The sequence below is a fragment of the Dreissena polymorpha genome, chromosome 1 (assembly GCF_020536995.1).
Source record: "Dreissena polymorpha isolate Duluth1 chromosome 1, UMN_Dpol_1.0, whole genome shotgun sequence".
Lineage (NCBI taxonomy): Eukaryota > Metazoa > Mollusca > Bivalvia > Myida > Dreissenidae > Dreissena > Dreissena polymorpha.
In genome coordinates, this window is record NC_068355.1 from 198,661,591 (window position 1) to 198,675,914 (window position 14,324).

The 14,324-nt window shown below is 40.7% G+C and overlaps 1 protein-coding gene across 7 annotated transcripts in view; it reads right to left on the bottom strand.

The window, feature by feature from the left end:
• LOC127864537 (cullin-associated NEDD8-dissociated protein 1-like) overlaps window positions 1-14,324 on the bottom strand; it is a 62,497-nt gene that overhangs the window by 16,797 nt on the left and 31,376 nt on the right. For all 7 annotated transcript variants that reach the window (XM_052404204.1, XM_052404207.1, XM_052404206.1 and 4 more), the window contains 11 exons: window positions 13,785-13,878; window positions 10,962-11,039; window positions 9,867-10,178; window positions 8,541-8,626; window positions 6,385-6,579; window positions 6,188-6,256; window positions 4,430-4,525; window positions 3,698-3,765; window positions 2,645-2,739; window positions 1,367-1,470; window positions 246-313 (listed from right to left, as the gene is read on the bottom strand). In XM_052404204.1, coding sequence (XP_052260164.1) covers window positions 246-313; window positions 1,367-1,470; window positions 2,645-2,739; window positions 3,698-3,765; window positions 4,430-4,525; window positions 6,188-6,256; window positions 6,385-6,579; window positions 8,541-8,626; window positions 9,867-10,178; window positions 10,962-11,039; window positions 13,785-13,878 — 1,265 coding nt within the window. The remainder of the gene's footprint in view (window positions 1-245; window positions 314-1,366; window positions 1,471-2,644; window positions 2,740-3,697; window positions 3,766-4,429; window positions 4,526-6,187; window positions 6,257-6,384; window positions 6,580-8,540; window positions 8,627-9,866; window positions 10,179-10,961; window positions 11,040-13,784; window positions 13,879-14,324) is intronic.

A 14,324-nucleotide genomic window follows, 5' to 3' on the forward strand; every position in this document is an offset into this window, starting at 1 on the left:
AAGCCCACATAAACAATAAATGGGTGCAGTGCTGTCCCCAGCCATTTCCCCCTCAGCATAAACATTTGTTGCATTTACTTAGTGCCTGTATACCGAGGCTGGATCGACCATTTGTACAATATGACAGTGTAGATCGAACTTGCTAACATTATTTGTAACATTTAAACATTAACATTTACCACATTATAACCATCTTATTTTGGACATAGATGTATTTTTCATGGAGATATGCCTAATGTGCTCACCATATTGTTTGAACGTATGGCTTCAAAGTGTTCACTCCAGAAGAAGACGATGAATCACAGCTGATTATCTGTAAATATACAACAAATGGCGTGGAAATAGACAAACTCTTGAAATCTGCGGTTTATATAAATATGCTCATATATAAAACGATAATTTGTATAACTTCATAGGTCAGAAAGATATCTACATGGATATAACTATGCACTGCATAAACATGTTGTCAAATAGTGTTTAAAAACTGCGCCAAGCTGGAAAAAGCCACAACCAACCAGCAAGTGGAATGTCGGTTGCACTGGCCTACTTTTGATGTTCAGGCTATTTAAGATGTATAATCGATATCGATTAATCCCACCAAGTGTCATTCAGGTCAGTTTTGCAGAGTTGCCTTAATATCAGCAAAATGCTGCTGTGATGCAGAGGATATGGTCTCCATAGCAACTGGAGGGTCCCAGGTTCAATCCCCATCACGGGAGTGTTCTTGCGATATCACCCAAAGACACTAAGTACTGACTCTACCCACAAAATGGACTCGAGAGCCCATATATGCCTTGGCATTTTGATTGAATTGAGCTAAAATCTATAGGTAATAAAGTGCTTTCAATGTAAGTGCTGAATGCCCACGAAGTATTGTTTGGACCCGCAAACAAGTCTTGACCTTGAAAGACAACAAGAAGGCTAAATGGCCTAGTTCGCTCACCTGAGACCCAAAGAAACAATTTATTGATCTGATCTGCTTTTGTGAAGTTTGTGTAATAAAACTGACTTCTGACGAAGCTTTTTTATTCCTTATGACGCAAATATGTTGGCAGTAACAGTATAAGACAGCTTATGGTTGGTTGATAATTTTGAAATCATGAAATAATATAACTCATTCTATCATGTCACACCAGGATAACTTCATCACCTCATGAGAGCAAAGTATTTCATCAAAAATGTTTCATCCAGAATCAACCATAACTTATGATATTTATCAATTCAAAAGCTAGTTGGGCATTACAATACAATCACTCCAACTGAACCATAATTGTATTAACAAATTTGCAGCACAAAACAAAGTTTGGATATGGTGTATTCTCTTTTGATTGTGCGCAAGAACACAACATCAACACAGTGGTATTACCTCTTTCAGAGAATGCAGCAACAAATACTGGCGCTTGGGCTGACTTTCAATCTCTCGTAACACAAACGGCAGGAATTTGTTGAGGTTCCCAACACTAACATTGCCTGTAAAGAGACGGGAAAAGAAAACACCGTTGTTTGGTTTATTTTAATAGTTTGACCATTTCAAAAACATTTCTGTCACATGACAATAGTTAGCCTACTTCCTTTTCTGGGAATGCTGGTTTATGAGTAGTAAGTGCACCTCAGTAACTGACAGCTACCCTGCTGGATTCAGTAATAGTAGAACGCAACATCCATGCACTTTATCAAGCCAGGACAGAAATCTGAGATAATCCACCTTGATTTACAGTGACACATTCTACCAACAGAGCTAGCCACCTCGTTTTACAGTCACACATTCTACCAACAGAGCTAGCCACCTTGTTTTACAGTCATCCATTCTACCAACAGAGCTAGCCACCTTGTTTTACAGTGACACATTCTACCAACAGAGCTACCCACCTTGATTTACAGTCACCCATTCTACCAACAGAGCTAGCCACCTTGTTTTACAGTCACCCATTCTACCAACAGAGCTAGCCACCTTGATTTACAGTGACACATTCTACCAACAGAGCTAGCCACCTTGTTTTACAGTCACCCATTCTACCAACAGAGCTAGCCACCTTGTTTTACAGTCACCCATTCTACCAACAGAGCTAGCCACCTTGATTTACAGTGACACATTCTACCAACAGAGCTAGCCCCCTTGTTTTACAGTCACCCATTCTACCAACAGAGCTAGCCACCTTGATTTAAAGTCACCCATTCTACCAACAGAGCTAGCCACCTTGTTTTACAGTCACCCATTCTACCAACAGAGCTAGCCACCTTGATTTACAGTGACACATTCTACCAACAGAGCTAGCCACCTTGTTTTACAGTTACCAATTCTACCAACAGAGCTAGCCACCTTGTTTTACAGTCACCCATTCTACCAACAGAGCTAGCCACCTTGATTTACAGTGACACATTCTACCAACAGAGCTAGCCCCCTTGTTTTACAGTCACCCATTCTACCAACAGAGCTAGCCACCTTGATTTACAGTCACCCATTCTACCAACAGAGCAAGCCACCTTGTTTTACAGTCACCCATTCTACCAACAGAGCTAGCCACCTTGTTTTACAGTCACCTATTCTACCAACAGAGCTAGCCACCTTGTTTTACAGTCACCCATTCTACCAACAGAGCTAGCCACCTTGTTTTACAGTGATTCATGCTAATGTTGTACTGACCTAGTGCATATGATGCTGCAGACTTGACTTCCTCATTCTGTGAGGTGAAGGCTTCTAAGATCACATCCTGGATCTCTGACTGACCACTCAGGTCCCTGCAACACAGCACACATACACGTTACAGTATACATGATCTCTGACTGACCACTCAGGTCCCTGCAACACAGCACACATACATGTTACAGTATACATGATCTCTGACTGACCACTCAGGTCCCTGCAACACAGCACACATACATGTTACAGTATACATGATCTCTGACTGACCACTTAGGTCCCTGCAACACAGCACACATACACGTTACAGTATACATGTACTCAATAATTTTGGTGTGCAATGAAATACCCTCTAAAAACATGAACATCATTAATTTGAAGACACGATTCTCTATAAAGGCACTTGCCATGACTTTATTTTAGAATATTCTTTGGCAGATGGCAGGAAACCCTCATCAACTGGAGGAGCCAGTAAATAGATGGCGGTAAAACAGTGACATTTGATTCCTGTCGAGTTCTTTCTTACATATCGCATGACCTATCCTTTTTATTATTTAAATCAATTAGGCTTGGAATGCTCTTTAAGAAAACGTACGGTTATGAGAGTCTCCATGCGCAAAAGTTTGACTTTATTTTTTGTTAAAGTTATTGCTTTAACAATCAATTTGATAAGGATTTTTTTTGTATTTTTGACCTACCTTAGTCCCACTGTGGAACATGAGGATGAGGAAAAGACATGGACCATGGTATAGAAATTGTACATAAGCCCTGATCTGGGAAAACTGGGCTAAAGACATTTGTTTAAAGTGTCTTCCAAGATGAGCCGCATTAAGTTCTTAAAGGAGCACACTTTCCGGTTTTAAGGTATTTTTGGTTGAAAGAAGGTCTAGTCTTAACAAAGTTCCAGTCTAGGCTGAAATTGTCATCCCTGATTAGCCTGTGTGGACTGCACAGGCTTATCTGGGACAACACTTTACGAACATGCATTAAGCCCCGTTTTTCCAGAGCAAAGCTCATATCTAAACTAAACGTAATGAGAATACAAATGATACATACAGGTGTTTTCCAATTTCTCCAAGCGCCAACAAAGCAAACAGCCTTATAGAGTCGGTGGATTTGGGATTCTGAAATGAATAAGTTTCATTACATTTCATGGACCATCACTACAGGGGCATCAATTGAACAAACTTAGTAGAGGACCACAATTTTATATAACCTACTAATATTTGCGCCTTTTGGCCAAGTTAAAATAAAATGTGAAAGTTATTTAACAACATATGTCTTTTAGAATCATGTTACTCTTGCAGCCTAGCCAGAAGCCAGAAGCACAATCAACACTCTGCGCCTTGATGTTTAAGACATTTTAAAGTTCATTAAAAAAAAAAAACATTGTAGAGGACTTCTAAATTCCAAATGTGAAATCCCTTGTTTTTGCAGATGTCAAACCCGTGATGCTAGGGGCTAGGCCTCTAGTTTCTAGAAGCGCTCGAGATTATAGTACATAGGGACATAATTTGCACTAACTTGTAGAGGACCTCTAGATTGAAAATATAAAAGCCATGGGCTTTGCGGTTTCAGACAAGAAGATCGTGAAAGGTATTACCTATGTAAGTCTATAAATAGGTTAACCTTATAGTCTAAAACTGGTGACACCTGTGTCAAGCCAGTTTTGACCCCTGGGGCATAATTAGACAAAACGTTGATCCTCGGTTTGAAAAGTCAAAAGCAAGAAGACTTCAACAAGTGTAGGCGAGTGCTACAAGAGGGCACTAAACACACATAGCATACCTTGACATCACTGATGAACTGGTTGACCACGTTTGTGGCCTCATTGGGCGACATCACAGTCAGGGCTGCCAGACATTTCGCTATTGAGTGGAACGCCTGAGAGAGAGATAATACTCAAGTTACTTGAAGAATATTACAGGGACAACATACTGGATTCAAACATGTATATCTACATAAAAGGAAATAAAAACAAATACTGCAGCCATAGGTAACATCAAAGTATTTCTTAAACAGTCCATGGTTATAAATTTGGACCTTAGGTTCCATTATTTAAGCCTTCCTCTTGGAAAACAATGCTAAATGCAAGAGCTTGGTGTCATCCTTATTTGGAACCACACTACACATTTGCTAAATGCAAGAGCTTGGTGTCAGCCTTATTTGGAACCACACTACACAATGCTAAATGCAAGAGCTTGGTGTCATCCTTATTGGGAACCACACTACACATTTGCATTAAGCAAGAGCTTGGTGTCATCCTTATTTGGAACCACACTACACATTGCTAAATGCAAGAGCTTGGTGTCATCCTTATTTGGAACCACACTACACATTGCTAAATGCAAGAGCTTGGTGTCATCCTTATTTGGAACCACACTACACATTTGCATTGAGCATGAGCTTGGTGTCATCCTTATTTGGAACCACACTACACATTGCTAAATGCAATAGCTTGGTGTCATCCTCATTTGGAACCACACTACACATTTGCTAAATGCAAGAGCTTGGTGTCATCCTTATTTGGAACCACACTACACATTGCTAAATGCAAGAGCCTGGTGTCATCCTTATTTGGAACCACACTTCACATTTGCATTAAGCCCCATTTTCCTAGCTTGGTGTCATCCTTATTTTGAACCACACTACACATTTGCATAAAGCCCCATTTTCCTAGCTTGGTGTCATCCTTATTTGGAACCACACTACACATTTGCATTAAGCCCCATTTTCCTAGATTGGTGTCATCCTTATTTGGAACCACACTACACATTTGCATTAAGCCCCATTTTCCTAGATCAAGGCTCACAAATAATCTGGTCTGAGAGACTTTTCAAATCTTAAGGGACTGGCTTCAGGTAATATGTCAAGCCCCTACTATAAAACCTGTTTGCTGCAGTTTCTTGAGGTATAACACGCAATGCTCAGCACTCTACACCTGATGAAGGGAGAGGGGGGAGAGAAGACAAATGACTACCTGTTGAAGGTGTTCACACCGTGCTTACATGTTGAGGGGGTTCACATGTTGCCAACCTATTGAGGGGTTCACAGGTTGCCTACCTGTTCAGGGGGTTAATATGTTGCCTACCCGTTGAGGGGTTTACAGGGTGCATACCTTTTGAGAAGATTCACATGTTGCCAACCTATAGAGGGGTTTCATATGTTTCTACCTATTGAGGGGGTTCACATGTTGCCAACCTATACAGGGGGTTCACATGTTGCCAACCTATTGAGGGGGTTCACATGTTGCCAACCTATTGAGGGGGTTCACATGTTGCCAACCTATTGAGGGGGTTCACATGTTGCCTACCTATTGTGGAGGTTCACATGTTGTCTATCTATTGAGGGGGGGGTCAAAATTTGCCTATCAATTGAAGGGTTCACACGGTGCCTACCTGTTAACAGAGTTCACACCGTGACTACCTGTTCAGGGGTTCACACATTGCCTACCTGTTGAGGGGGTTCACACAGTTCCTACCTGTTTATGTATACTGAAGCCCTGGGTGTACTGGTGTGAGGCAGACACGTTCACACAGTTCCTACCTGTTTATGTATACTGAAGCCCTGGGTGTACTGGTGTGAGGCAGACACGTAGATTGGCTTAATGAGCATCTGAAGAACAACAACATAATTAATACCATTAATTAAATTTAAAATTGTACAGTTTTCATTTGATAAAAAAACTTAGGTGCTCTAGGTTATATTGCCAATAAAATAATTAATTTATGATTGGTAAAGACCTGTAACAGATCCCTGAAGCCCAGGCTGGGCAGCCCCACGATGGCCTGGAAGAAGTCCAGCAGGGCCAGGAGGGCGCCGCCCTGCAGCAGAGGGGACTGGATGAGCACAAGGATCTGGGGCAGGATCTCATGGGGCACTGCTGACATGCAGCCCTTGTGGATACGGGAGATGGACGTCAGCAAGTTCAGGGTCAACTGAAATATGGGAAAAATCAGTTGTAACCTGCAATTTTGTTAATCTTAGTTATGTTTTTTTTTAACTAAAATTTAAGTGCAATAAATTATAATTATCCAATTAATTACGTAAACATGTGTGTATTGAGCTTTTTAATGGATGTGGTCAGGATAACTGTTGTATTGCAAAATATATTCCATACAAATGTTATATATAAGCCACGTTCTGGGAAAACCAGGCTTTATCCATGTGCACAAAGTGTTGTCCCAGAGAAGCTTGTACAGTGTGCACAAAGTGTTGTCCCAGAGAAGCTTGTACAGTGTGCACAAAGTGTTGTCCCAGAGAAGCTTTATGCATGTGCACAAAGTGTTGTCCCAGAGAAGCTTTATGCATGTGCACAAATTGTTGTCACAGAGAAGCTTTATGCATGTGCACAAAGTGTTGTCCCAGAGAAGCTTGTACAGTGTGCACAAAGTGTTGTCCCAGAGAAGCTTGTACAGTGTGCACAAAGTGTTGTCCCAGAGAAGCTTGTACAGTGTGCACAAAGTGTTGTCCCAGAGAAGCTTTATGCATGTGCACAAAGTGTTGTCCCAGAGAAGCTTTATTCATGTGCACAAAGTGTTGTCCCAGAGAAGCTTTATGCATGTGCACAAAGTGTTGTCCCAGAGAAGCTTTATGCATGTGCACAAAGTGTTGTCCCAGAGAAGCTTGTACAGTGTGCACAAAGTGTTGTCCCAGAGAAGCTTTATGCATGTGCACAAAGTGTTGTCCCAGAGAAGCTTGTACAGTGTGCACAAAGTGTTGTCCCAGAGAAGCTTGTACAGTGTGCACAAAGTGTTGTCCCAGAGAAGCTTGTACAGTGTGCACAAAGTGATGTCCCAGAGAAGCTTTTAAAGTGTGCACAAAGTGTTGTCCCAGAGAAGCTTGTACAGTGTGCACAAAGTGTTGTCCCAGAGAAGCTTGTACAGTGTGCACAAAGTGTTGTCCCAGAGAAGCTTGTACAGTGTGCACAAAGTGTTGTCCCAGAGAAGCTTGTACAGTGTGCACAAAGTGTTGTCCCAGAGAAGCTTGTACAGTGTGCACAAAGTGTTGTCCCAGAGAAGCTTGTGCAGTGCACAAAGTGTTGTCCCAAAGAAGCTTGTGCAGTGCGCACAGGCTGGTGCAGTGCGCACAGGCTGATCAGGGACACACTTTGCTTGTATCATATTTTTCGTTTAAAGGAAGTCTTTTCTTAGCGAAATCTTGTTAAGGCCTGAATGTCATCCCAGATTATCCTGTGTGGACTCGGGGACACTTTACCCTTTTATGTAACTTTCATTTAAAGGAGGTCCCATTAAAAGGAAACTCCAGTGTACGCAGAATGTGTCGTCCCTAATTAGCCTATGAAGACTGCACAGGCTAATCTGGGACGACACTTTACGCACATGCATTCATCCACATTTTGCCACATCAAGGTTTATATTCTGAAATCATGGCAACACGTGTGGCATAACATGCTTGCAGTGCTCAAATTGGCTCTTTAGCAAAGGTGTAGCATATAATGGAAGATTGCCTTTACCTCAACACTTATTTTAAGGACAGATCACTCTTCTTATAATATTTATCTTTAAAATGAAATGTTGACAAACGACAACAACACTTGTTTTTTATTTCCACATTACACATGTACCACTTATTGACATAACCCATATGATTATGCACTTTTCAATTCTATTAAAGCAACACATGTTCCAATAAAAACAACCCTGTCTGTGGTTGCCGTGGTGTAGTGGATATGGTGTCTGTCAAGCAACCCAGAGGTCACGGGTTCAATGCCCCTTGTGGGAATGTTCAATTGATCTCATCCAAAGTCACAAAGTACTGGTTCTACCCAGGAAATGAACTCAAGTGGTTTGTAATAAGCCTTAGGCTTTCAATGCAACCAAGATAAAATAAATGAGTTTAAACTAACTCCGTGCGCCATTCAGTGCAAGGTTGTTACCTGTGACACGTGCAGGTCATTCTCGTTGATCAGAGGGGGCATCTCCTTCATCATGTCTGAGATCATCTCTGGGGTCAGGGAGCTGCCTGTGACAGGGAGAACTATATGAAAGAAGAGGTCTGGGAAAACAGGGCTTAATGCATGTGCATAAAGTGTCTTCCCAGATAAGCCTGTACAGTCTGCTCTGGCTTATCATACACACAACTTTCTGCTTTAATGGGATTTTTGTACAAAGGAAATCTCTTCTGAGCAAAAAACCAGTTTAGGTAGAAAGTGTCGTCCCTGATTAGCCTTTGCAGACTTCACATGCTTATCTAGGACCATACAATAGGCATATGCATTAGTCCCAGTTTTCCCAGAACAAAGCTTATATTAGCTTTGCATAGACACATTTACTTCAATGATGAGTGTTAATTAATGCAGGGATGATGGTGAGATATAAAAACAACACTAAGCTGTAGGAATTATTGTAATTCAATCATAAATTGATTGCTCAGGATCCATATTCTACAGTCTGTAACTAAACCAGCCAAAATAAAGTCTATATTAAAGTTACTTACATTTTTCTAGTTATTTATTTATGGGAATACTCTATCATCTACTGTTTAAATTTCAAAACAAAGATACAAAGTCATATAATCAGATTGCAAAATTACATCATTAAGAGCAAACACATTAAACATTAAACATTAACTTTGATCTTTAACCCTGCTCCAAACAAAGTGAAAATAGCTACATTGTATATGCAACCAGCATAAAACTAGAACAGCCTGCAAGTAACCCCCAGTCTGTTTAGTTTGTTTTGCTGCTTGCTGCTTATTAGTATCTTAGGGAATTGAAACCTTTTAATTTGAATCCAATCAGAAAAGTAATTAACTTTTTTTTAAACATTTTTTAAAGCACTACAAATGGGCCAAAATGCGATTCTGAGCAGTTAAGGGTTAACTGTGATCTTATCAAACATTTTGAACATTGTATAAAGCAATACAATAAAGGGTGTCTTATTACACCAGTTCTTGACCAACATATATCAAGTTACCCCTGTTCTAGAAAACAGTTCTTGACCAACATAACCCAGTTCTTGAACAACATACCCCAGCTCTCGACCAACATACCCCAGCTCTTGACCAACATACCCCAGTTCTTGAACAACATACCTCAGTTCTTGACCAACATGCCCCAGTTCTTGACCAACATACTCCAGTTCTTGACCAACATACCCCAGTTCTTGAACAGCATACCCCAGTTCTTGACCAACATACTCCAGTTCTTGACCAACATACCCCAGTTCTTGAACAACATACCCCCAGTTCTTGAACAACATACCCCAGTTCTTGACCAACATATCCAGGCAAGCCAATGTGCTCAGTTTCAAGGCCCGCTGGTTCTTTCTAAGGAACGATGCCAGGATGGGAATCCCCTCGGTGAGTATTGCTCTCAGGTCGATCTTCAACGGTGAGCTGGCAATCATTGTGAGGGCCTTCACGGTGGTCAGCCTCGTGATCTCATTCTTCAGCCGGTCCAGGAAGATGGGCAGGCAGTCTCGCAGCTCTGTGGTCAGCTGGTCACCTAGGTTACGGATCATCTGACCCATGCAAGAGATGGCACGCTCCTTCACTTCCTGGTCAATGTCTGCAGCTGTAATATGAACTCCAACATGGCATTTCTGTAAAAGGAATAAACATTTGTGCCGTGCTCTGAGAAAAGGGGATATAATGATTGTGCTTAAATTGTCATCCCAGGTTAGCCTGTCCAGTCCACACAGGCTTATCACTCAGAGATGCAATTTTCCACTTTTGTGGAATTTTTAGTTTAAAGGATGTCTCCTAAAACAAAAATGCCTTAATTACTTTGTGGTTTTTAGCCATCTTAGGATTATTTCCAAGGAACAACAATGAATAACTGTTATTATTGGAACATTCAAATATCCATGGCCATCGATGCAATACAAATATAAGGAATACGACAAAATTCCAAGTGTCTTCTATAACCTCTTCCTTAAAGTGAGGGCTATGTTTGTTGCAAGCAACACATCATCTTGATATTTTGATCATTTTTGGCATTTGATATTGAAATCCATCATGGACAACAAAGTTATGAGCCGGATATGAATTGTCGCCGACAAAACAAACACACACAAAAACAGGGCAAGGTGTAACACTATATGCCCTTCTGCCATAATCAAAGTGGGCCATAAAATACAGCAAAACAAGAGGTTTATCTCACTGAATGTTTGCAACATTTTACAACTTTACACTTGCATGTTACATTCATAAATGTACATTATCCATGAAATGCTGGCACACGAACATGCATCTCCATGCACATAGCTTAAGCCCCATTTTTTACAAAGTGAGGTTCAAATGTGTTCCCTGGCAATGAGCAGTATTTACATTGCTACAACTCTCTGTTCACACAAACCTTTCAGCCTCATCAAGGTACACGAGTACAGCTCCTTCACGTACGGCTTGAAGTCAAATGTGCTCTTAACGTCCACATCTGAAACACACATGTACATGAACAATAGAGCCTGGCTGAGGGAAAATGGGGCTTAATGCATGTGCATAGTGTCATTTTAGATTAGCCTATGCAGTCCGTAAAGGCTTAACCGGGACAACACTTTCTGCTTTCATTGAATTTTTCGTTTAAATGAGGTCGCTTCTAAACAAAAATCCACTGTAGGAAGAAAGTTTCGTCCCTGATAAGCCTGTGCAGACTGCACAGGCTAATCTGGTATGACCTTTATGCACAAGCATTACGCTAAGTTTTTCCAGAATGAGGCTCCATACAACTCCACAATTATACAAATGACAGGCCCCATACAACTCCATAATTATACAGATGACAGGCTCCATACAACTCCACAATTAGACAGATGACAGGCTCCATACAACTCCACTATTATGCAGATGACAGGCTCCATACAACTCCACAATTATACAGATGACAGGCTCCATACAACTCCACAATTATACATATGACAGGCTCCATACAACTCCACAATTATACAGATGACAGGCCCCATACAACTCCACAATTATACAGATGACAGGCTCCATATAACTCCACAATTATACGGATGACAGGCTCCATACAACTCCACAATTATATACATATCATACAGATGACAGGCTCCATACAACTCCACAATTATATACATATCATACAGATGACAGGTCCACAATTATACAGATCACAGGTCCACAATTATACAGATGACAGGCCCCATACAGCTCCACAATTATACAGATGACAGGCTCCATACAACACCACAATTATACAGATGACAGGCTCCATACAACTCCACAATTATGCAAATGACAGGCTCCATACAACTCCACAATTATACAGATGACAGGCTCCATACAACTCCACAATTATACAGATGACAGGCTCCATACAACTCCACAATTATATAGATGACAGGCTCCATTCAACTCCAAAATTATACAGATGACAGGCTGCATACAACTCCACAATTATACAGATGACAGGCTCCATACAACTCCACAATTATACAGATGACAGGCTCCATACAACTCCACAATTAGACAGATGACAGGCTCCATACAACTCCACAATTATACAGATGACAGGCTCCATACAACTCCACAATTATACAGATGACAGGCTCCATACAACTCCACAATTATACAGATGACAGGCTCCATACAACTCCACAGTTATACAGATGACAGGCTACATACAACTCCACAATTATACAGATGACAGGCTCCATACAACTCCACAATTATACAGATGACAGGTTCAAAATGATTTATAACCAAAGCCATTTTTTAATTTGGGGCTAATAATGACATTGTGGAATTCATGCCGATACTCCAAGTAATTTATCATGTGAAATGATATGATATTTGCTTTTAACCACTATCTTATTGATTACTGGATACTTACCCCACATGTTGAATTGGTATGCATGCACACTTTCTATGGAAATTTTTGGTGTAATATGGTGCGTATATTAATGACAGTAGATAACTCCTATTACATGACTTACAGCAAAAGAGGCACACACACAAACAGTTTGTTGTTATCGTATGCCTTTTTGACAAACCTGCACATCACATATAAACATGTGTTCATTTTAATAGGGGATTCTGGCCATTTTTGACAACAAATGTGTTAGAGAATTTAATTAACATAAACATGCACCTCTTTTGGAAGTATTCAATATTCTGAATAAATAATGTTCCAACCTGAACAGGTCTGTTCCCATTAAACATGCTTAAATCATGTTCAATTAAGTACTTGCATCATGCATTCATTAAATTATAATGGCCAATCCAAACTTGAACATACAAAATGTCTTCTGAAAAGTGAAAGTTAATTTCTGTAAATAATAAACTAGCCTATGAAACACTTATTTTTCTTTAACTTTATCGAGCTGTGAATTAGACAACATTGCCCATCGATCACTTAAAATAAGATTTCTTACTGATGCTGTAGTATGAGCCTTGTTCTGGGAAAACTGGGCTAAAGGCAAGTGTGCAAAGAGTCATCCAAGCTAAGCCTTCAAAGTCTGCACAGGTTTATGAGGGAGTACAGTTTCCGCATTTACTGGGAATTTTCATTTAGAAGAGACTTCCTTTAAACATAAGATTTCATAAAAGTGAAGTGTCATCCCTTATTAGCTACTGCAGACAGCACAGGCTAAACTGGGACAACACTTTACACACACATATAAAGCCCATTTTCCCAGAATGCGTCTCATATGCTGCATGACCTATGTGCACTTACGGAGGGGCCTGGTGAACTTGAATTTACCCATGACCTCGTTGCACCTACCGAGGGGCCCAATGACCTCTCTGAACTTACCCATGACCTATGTGCACTTACAGAATGGTGTGATGACCTCTCTGAACTTACCCATGACCTCTTTGCACTTACAGAGGGGCCTGATGACCTCTCTGAACTTACCCATGACCTCTGTGCACTTACTAAGGGGCCTGATGACCTCTTTGAACTTACCCATGAGCTCTGTGCACTTACTAAGGGGCCTGATGACCTCTTTGAACTTACCCATGACCTCTGTGCACTTACCGAGGGGCCTGATGACCTCTGTGAACTTACCCATGACCTCTGTGCACTTACTAAGGGGCCTGATGACCTCTCTGAACTTACTCATGACCTCTGTGCACTTACCGAGGGGCCTGATGACCTCTGTGAACTTACCAAGGGTCCTGATGACCTCTCTGCACTTACACATGACCTTTGTGCACTTACCGAGGGGCCTGATGACCTTGACAAGCTGCTGTGTGACCAGGAGAGCCTCCGATGTGATCTTGTAGAAAGGGTCACTGACTGCATGAACTATCGGCTGAAACATGGAGAGGAGGCATGAGTACGCTGAGATAGTTGACAAGTAAAGGAAATGTTTGGATAACATAGCAATTTACCTCACTGCTTTGTTGGGACTGGTACCACCGGTACCAGTAAAATTGGGAAGCGGTGTTTTCAACTAAACTTGGAATAGTGTATATCTTAATAAATTAACTCTAAAATAAGATTGTGGGCCAAAACCGAAGGGTGCAGCATTCTGTCGCCCCAAGGTCCCACCCTGCCCCCTTGGACCCCCACCAAGCCTTTATTTTATCTGATCACATTAAAATACAACAAACTTTATTTAAAATGTAAAGATTTAACTATTTTTGAACAATGAAAATTTCTTTATTAATTATATAACAATATTTTAAATTGAAAATGCATGTAATATGAAATATACATACAGACTGCATTGAAAATAAGCCTCAGAGATACAATGAC